Source organism: Silene latifolia, chromosome 4, assembly GCF_048544455.1.
Source record: "Silene latifolia isolate original U9 population chromosome 4, ASM4854445v1, whole genome shotgun sequence".
Lineage (NCBI taxonomy): Eukaryota > Viridiplantae > Streptophyta > Magnoliopsida > Caryophyllales > Caryophyllaceae > Silene > Silene latifolia.
Genome location: NC_133529.1, coordinates 92,109,828 through 92,118,253, shown reverse-complemented (window position 1 = coordinate 92,118,253; position 8,426 = coordinate 92,109,828). Strand labels below are relative to the sequence as shown.

The 8,426-nt window shown below is 38.9% G+C and overlaps 1 protein-coding gene across 1 annotated transcript; it reads right to left on the bottom strand.

Moving 5' to 3' along the window:
* Positions 1–871: 871 nt before the first annotated feature.
* Positions 872–5,024, bottom strand: LOC141651774 (uncharacterized). The gene is made up of 7 exons (XM_074459471.1): positions 4,243–5,024; positions 3,422–4,130; positions 2,942–3,311; positions 2,670–2,839; positions 1,543–2,498; positions 1,245–1,391; positions 872–1,133 (listed from the first exon to the last, which is right to left on the bottom strand). Exons 1-7 carry the CDS (start codon positions 5,022–5,024, stop codon positions 872–874), a joined length of 3,396 nt encoding a protein of 1,131 aa, XP_074315572.1.
* Positions 5,025–8,426: the final 3,402 nt, after the last annotated feature.

Genomic DNA, 8,426 nt, shown 5'->3' with positions numbered 1-8,426 from the left:
AATTACCTTATTCTAATTATTATAGGAATTACCTATTATTATTACCATTATTCTTCTTCTTCTTCTTCTTCTTCTTCTTCTTCTTCTTCTTCTTCTTCTTCTTCTTCTTCTTCTTCTTCTTCTTCTTCTTCTTCTTCTTCTTCTTCTTCTTCTTCTTCTTCTTCTTCTTCTTCTTCTTCTTCTTCTTCTTCTTATTATTATTATTATTATTATTATTATTATTATTATTATTATTATTATTATTATTATTATTATTATTATTATTATTATTATTATTATTATTATTATTATTATTATTATTATTATTATTATTATTATTATTATTATTATTATTATTATTATTATTATTATTATTATTATTATATAATAAATTAGCCTTACCATAAGTAGGATTTCCTCATACTATCCTTACAAATTTGATTATTGCCATACACAATTATTATTAGGATAATTATTAATATAATTATTATTACCTTTACATATTATTATTCCCATATTATATTATTAATTCCCGATACAAATCCCGATCACACTCATACTAGATGAACCATAAATTTCGGTCCAACAACAATGGCACATGGCCCAACACTAAATTATTAGCTAAGCCCAATTCCCGACTTGGATACTTAATTTATTATTTAATTAACGTCTTTTTTGCAATTACTATTAAAATGCCATTAATTAATTATTTAAATTACATAAATTATTCTCATAAATTATTATCAAAATACGAGGTATTACAAAACTAACTAGGAAACTTTTTTTTTGGTGGAAATGTAAGTAATATTAATCTCCTCCCACAATAATGGGAGTGTTCACCTTAGTACAACCTATTCATATCCTCCATTATAGCTAAGTACAACAAGCTCTATTACATTAATCCTTTCAGACGACACCAATTAATATCACTAGCAGCTAAACTATCCTGTCTCTTGTGCACCATCACACTTTTAACAGCTTCCTGCACTGATTTCACAATAGCCACAGGGTGTAACACTTTGTGTTCCATTCTACATACATTACGAGCATGCCAAATGTTGTATTGGGTAGCTATCACCAACGAACAAAGCAATTTCCTACGAAATCCTGTGATTTTCCTTAACCGCATCATCTTCTCAGGGCTTCCCAATTGCCTAGGTTGCATGTCAATCCAGTCATACAGTATTTTATAACACATGCAGGCGTATTTGCAGTGGTAAAACTGATGCTCATGATTTTCATCATGCTCACCACATTAGAAACACATTGTCTGTACAGTAACCCCCATCCTGCAGAGCCTATCCAAAGTAAGCAGCCTCTTATGTTTGATTAGCCATGCTATGAACCTATGTTTTGGCAGGTTCATATTGTTCCACACAGTACTGTACCACTCAACCTTAGGGGGCATTACCCTGTCTTATCCAGTCATAACCATCAGCTATCTTATATTCAGTATCCTTACCCAACCATTTATTCCCAATATATCCTCCCTTAAGTCTTTCCTTCACTTGGCATATCTGTCTCTAGGCCCAAGAGCTATTAGGGCTTGGCTGATAATCATACGAGGGCTTGCCTTTCATATAAATTTTATCAATCCATCTAATCCATAATATGTCCTTTTTGATGAAGATCCACCAGACAAGTTTCCCTACAGCAGCTACATTCCAGTCCTTACTGTCAATCAACCCCAGCCCTCCTGCTTTAAGAGATGAACAAACAACTTTCCAAGAAATAAGTGGCGCTTTAGAATAATCATCAGACCCCTCCCAAAGGAAATTCCTACATAAGGCCTGAATTTTGTCCATCACTCCCACAGGAAGCACAAAGATTTTTGCCCAATAATTATGCAAGGTTGCCAATACAGATCTTACCAGCACCATTCTTCCAGTATAAGAAATTCTTCTCTTATTCCATCCTTTGATTTTGTGAATCATCTTATCAATCAGAATGTTGCAATCCAGTTTGGATAGTTTCTTGTGAGAGATGTTGACCCCCAAATATTTGAAAGGTAGAGTGCCTTTCTTAAACCCTGTTTCCTGCATAATAAGGTCCTCCATCTCAGATTGCATCCCATTAAACATGATGTCAGTCTTCTCATTATTAATATGCAACCCACTAGCATTAGAGAAACATTCAAAAGCCTCCACCAAGGTGAAAACAGAGCCCATTGTTCCTTTGCAAAACAGCAGTAGGTCATCCGCAAGCATAAAATGGGTTAGCTTAATACCTCTGCATAAGGGGTGATAATGAAAATTAGATCCTTGACAAGCCATATCAAGGAGTCTGCTCAAATACTCCATGCATAAGGTAAACAGCAAGGGGGAGAGATGATCCCTTTGCCTTAGACCTCGTTTCCCATTGAAGAATCCTTGCATATTGCCATTGAGAGCAATAGAGAAAGTTGTAGTAGAAATACATTGCATCACCAGTTGAACAAATTTAGGAGGAAAGTTTAGAACTAGCATAATTTGGTGAACAAATGCCCACTCAATGGAATCATATGCTTTTCTCGAGATCCACTTTCAAATACATCTTGGTGATACACTAGTTCTCTTATACAGTCTGACCAAATCCTGACTAATCAGAATGTTCCCCATGATACTTCTCCCCTTTATAAAAGCAGCTTAAGTAGGGTTGATGATTTTAGGAAGGATAGTTGCAAGTCTAGCACACAATACCTTGGATATTACCTTATATAAAGTATTGCAGCAAGACAAAGGTCTAAACTCCTTCACAGAGTTAGGATTCTTGACTTTAGGAATAAGCACAAGATTAGTACAGTTAAGTTGTTTCAAAAGCTTTCCATCTCGAAAGAAATCAGTGACAGCCTCACATATCTCCTCACCCATAATGTTCCATCCTGCCTTAAAGAAGCAGCTAGAATAGCCATCCGGTCCTGGACTCTTGTCATCAGGTATATCAAATAGGATATTCTTAATTTCCTACTTGTTGGGTAACTTACTTAGGATAGGCCAATCAGTTTGTTGCACTCTATCCCCTCTGCTCACAATGGTGGCCATAAAACCCTCAGTGGTACCTTGAACCCCTAATAGCTCTTGGTAATAGTCCTCAAATGCCTTCATTATGCCTTCAGGTGTATTACACAACTGCCCATTGATGTCTTCAATTTGTAACACCTTGTTAGCAAGTTGTCTTTGCCTGATAGCCTTATGGAACATAGCAGAATTGCTATCACCATCTCTAGCCCATTCACACTTGGCTTTTTGTCTCAGAAACTCTATTTTGGCTTTGTGGAGAGTTTGAAAGCTGGCTCTGATGTTATACTCATTATCCCTTAGAGTAGTATTATGGGGATCATCATGCAAATGTCTCTGAGCATTAATCAGTAGTTCATGAGCAATATCGAGTTCCTCTCAATATCGAAAAAGAGGTCTTTGTTCAATCCTTTCAGATTAGCTTTGAGCATTTTCAATTTTCTCACCACCTTATACATCCTAGTCCCATACACATTCTCATTCCAACCATTCTCAACAATCATCAAAAAATCAGGTACTCCAGTCCACATATTGAAAAATTTGAAGGGCCTCTTCTGTCTCAAAGTAGTATCACCAGCTCTAATAAAACATGGACAGTGATCATACTCACCCTCAGGAGCATAATGGGCAAAATAATCAGGCCATTTAGTCAACCACTCATCATTCACAAGTACCCTGTCAATCCTACTGAAAACCCTAGTAGAGTTAGGTTGTTTATTATTCCATGTGAAAAACGATCCCGTACATTTCATGTCCTGTAATCCACATCTATCAATGGCATCCTGAAAAGGCATAGTTTCAGAGTCCTTAACAGGCAAGCCAATTTTTTCATCCATATGTAGAACATTGTTAAAATCCCCCATAATAATCCAAGGTTCCTTTAGGGTCAATCTCACCATAGCATCCCATAAAGGTATCCTTTCCTCAATTTTGTTAAAACCATACACAAAAGTAACATAGAACATATAATTATTGATAATATCTTCCACCTTCACATGAATGAACTGAGCCTCCATATCCAGAACATTCACTTTGTACTTCCTATCCTTCCAAAGTAACCAAATCCTCCCACCAGCATGATACTGATGATTAGTACAATAATTCCACCCATGACACAGACTATCCACTACCTTATTTAGAGATCCAGGTTTAACCCTGGTCTCAAGGAGCCCAAATAGGTCTACATTAGCATTATGCAGACACCATAGAATATCTTTTTGTTTATCCAAACTATTCAGGCCCCTCACATTCCATACACCAAGGCTACCCATTAGAGGCCGAAGCCTCCCCTCCTCCTCCTTTATCAACCATTGGTGCCACACTAGCCATTTCCTTTTTATAATTCACCATAAATACTCCTTCCTTTCCACCTTGTAATCTAGATTCATGTCTGGTAATCCTAGTTAAGATTCTAGCAGGGGTAAGCACAGGGTTGCTAGTATTCACAGGAGTAATAGTTGGAGTAGTAGCTGAACTGCCTCCATTACCCTGTTGCACTCTAGTCACAATCCCTAGTCTACCAGGTTGTGGATTACCAGACCCTTCCTTAGACAGGGGTGGGAATTCTGTATGATCAGCATGTGTATTTGTGTGTTCCTTCCTTTTCCAAACCTGTCTGTTAGGTGGTTGCCTCAGCTGCTGAGCAGGTCTGCTATTCCATCCCATCCCTTTCCTGCACTGGGCTTCCTTATGACCTATACCTTTACATTTAGTACAAGTCACAGGTAGCCAGTCATATTCAACTGCCACAGTCACATTCTGTCCCAATTCATCCAGAAAATTGATCTTCTCTGGAAAAATTTGGTCAATCCCTACCTCAACCATCACTCTAGCAAAGCCTAACAAGGTTCTGTCCAAAGTAAGATCATCAACTCTGACAAATTTTCCTATCAGAGATGCCAATTTTTCCAAACATTTAGCCCCCCAGAATTTCAGGTCCAAACCCACCAATTTCACCCAGATAGGAACTGTTTTAACCGAGACTTTGGTGATTTTGGTATTTGGCTCCCAAGGACGCACTATCACCGGTTTACCATCAAATAGAAACATCCTTTTTTCCAGAACTAGCTTCCTATGTTCCAAGGTAGCAAATCTCACCACAAATAACCCATTTGGAAGGAAGGCAATTTTGGAAATCTCATAATCCCTTCATTCCCTCCTAAGGTATCCTTCTAAGGCTCTCCATGGTGGATTAGCCCCCATAACATAACCATAAATCGCAAAAGACCAGTAATCAATCTCCTCCTGAACATCATCAGCAGTAAGCTTAAGGATATTACCTGTTGCAACCGTCTCACCCAAGGGTACAGTTTCCTGAATAGGCTCCTGCACTATAGGTTGCTCCACCAACGGGCTCACCTCTTCAACTTCCTCAGTTACATTCTCCACCACAGGTTCAGTCGTTATCACCGGTTCTGGTATCACTAACCCAGCACTGCGTAATAACGCCGCAACCTCTTCCCTGATTTTAGCAATTTCCACCTGCCGATCATCATTTAAAATTGATTTATTACTATTAATATCTGAAGTATTAGTATCATTTTTCTTTGATTTTTCTGTATTAGTTGATTGTATATTATTATTATTACTGATTTTAGGTTGTGAAACTGTAGATGAATTAGGTTGAGTGGGTTTACTGGATTTGTTCTTCGCCATTGCAAAGAATCTCGCGATCGCCTTCTCTCTCTAACTCATCTCTCAGAAACCCACTTTTTGTTAGAATTCTTAGCATTATTATTATTGATTTGTAATAAACGGCGGGGTTTTTAGAATCGTAGTCTAGCTCTTATTTCAACATTTTATTTTATATGTATTTGGCGTATTATTATTTATGGAACAATGAATAAAAGATTAAATAGTTAAGAAACCGTTGTGATTTTCTTTTATTATTCTTGTTGAATTTCAAATGCAAATGCAAATGTCCTTCTATTCACATTTTAAAAAAAATAATGGGTTGTATCCTATGAAGGATTGCCTACGTATTCATTAGAAAAAATGAAATCAAACCCTGTGCGTAGTTCGAATAAATGTAAAAGAATAATTGTTCGAAACAAGAGCTTATAATGAACTTAGAAAAATAAGCATGTGCTTTGTACTTACTCCTAAAGGGAGTACAATTCAATTTATTTTGATGATATGAGGATGTTTGAAATGCCAAAGTGAAAGAGCATAGAGACATAAGTTTTAGCTGGCCAGGAGCCGGTTTTTTTCCGTGTCGCGTGAGCGGCACGTGGGTTACGCGAGGCGCGTTTTCTGTCCTATGTTAAGGGTAGTATCGTTTCAATTGGTCTAAGTTGGTAGGATTAGAAAATTCATTTCCATCTAAGTCTAGAATCCTAACCGCACCCTCTGAGAGTATGGATTTGACTAAGAAAGGTCCAGCCCAGTTGGGCTTAAACTTTCCTCGTGGATCGACAGGTACAAGAGCTCTGACTGATTGGAGCACCAAATCTCCTTCTTTGATGTTCCTGGGCTTAACCCGTTTATTAAAGGCTCGTTTGATACGCGACTGATATGTTTGCACATTATGTAGCGCGCGCAATCTTCATTCATCCAGGAGCATGAGTTCTTCATAGCGATCCCTATTCCATTCAGCTTCTGGAATTCTACTTTCGAGCAAAATGCGTAGGGAAGGGATTTCTAATTCGACTGGCTGTACAGCTTCCATGCCATAGGTTAAGAAGAAAGGAGTGGCCCCAGTGGGCATCCTAACTGAGGTGCGATAACCCCATAACGCAAAAGGTATTTTGCTAGGCCAATCTCGATAATTGTCGATCATTTTCTTGAGGATCATGACGACATTTTTGTTAGCCGCCTCCACCGCGCCGTTGGTTTGAGGTCTGTAAGGAGAGGAATAGTGGTGCTTGATCTTGTATTTGGCTAGCAATTGTTCAGTCTCGACCTGGAAATGTGATCCATTATCACTAATGATTTCATGTGGGCAACCATATCGACAGATGATATTGGTTTGTATGAACTTTGCCACATTTTTGGCGGTGAGACTAGTGTAAGATGCCACTTCGACCCATTTAGTAAAGTAGTCGATGGCTACCAAAATGAAACAGTGACCTCCTGTCCCGGCTGGAGTAATCTTTCTGATGATGTCAATTCCCCAAGCAGAAAATGGCCAAGGAGATGTCATGGTGTAAAGCATTGAGGGAGGAACATGTTGCACATTCTCGAAGATTTGGTAATTATGGCAATATCTGACATATTTAATATAATATGACTCCATCGTCGTCCAGTAATATCCCAGGCGCGTGATTTTCTTTGCCATCATGGGTCCACTCATATGAGGACCGCATTCTCCATCGTGAACCTCTTCCATCACTTTCTGTGATTGTGATTGATCAAGGCAACGCAAGACGACACCAAGAGGTGTTCTTTTGTACAACTCTCCCTGCATGAGGAGGTATTGAGAGGCTAGTAGGCGTAGGGCGCGTTGTCCTCTCTTATCCATATCTGGTGGGTAGGTACCATTGAGCTTGAAGTTTAGGATTGCTTGGAACCAGGGTTCCTCTGGGCTTTCTTACTCATCCGTAAGGTGGTGTACATAAGCTGGTTCTGACCGCCGTTCGATGCATAAAGGCATTTCGACCATGTTGTCTGCATATTGATCAAGGCTGCAAGTTTCGCAAGAGCGTCTGCAAATTGTTTCTCTTCACGAAGTAGGTGTAGATAAGTGACCTGATCAAAGAATTGGGCAACTTGATCTATCCTAGCCTGACAGGGTGCTAGACTTTTACTTCGAATTTTCCAAGATCCTATAACATGGTTGATGATCAACGAAGAGTCTCCGTGAACTCGATGTTCTTAATGCCTAAGCTTACCGCTGCTTGTAGACCAAAGAGGCAAGCTACATATTCCGCTGCATTATTTGTCACCTCGAAGTCGAGTTTGACAAAAAGTGGTGTATGCTCGCCTTCAGGAGAAATGAGCAAGACTCCTATTCCAAATCCTCTTAAATTTGATGCTCCATCAAAGTAAAGATCCCAAGAGTCCACATTGGTCTATAGGATATCTTCGTCTGGTAATGACCAAATGTCTATTGCTTGGGTATCGTTGATAGGATTATCCGTGAAGAATTCAGCAACGACGCGCCCCTTTATGACTTTTAGGGGTACGTATTTAAGGTCGAACTCATAGAACATTAGGGTCCACTTTGCAAAACGACCGTTGAGAACAGGTTTCTCGAAGAGGTATTTGACGGGATCCATTTTAGAATACACCTTGACAGAGTAGCTAAGCATGTAGTGGCGTAGCTTCTTTGTTGCCCACACAAGAGCGAGGCAAGTTTTTTTGAGAGGTGTGTATTTACACTCGTATTCTAAGAACTTCTTACTAAGGTAGTAGATAGCTCTTTCTTCTTTTCCAACAGTCTGTGCAAGCATAGACCCCATGGTTGTTTCGGTGACTGTGAGATATAAACCAAGAGGTTGATCTCGTTGAGGA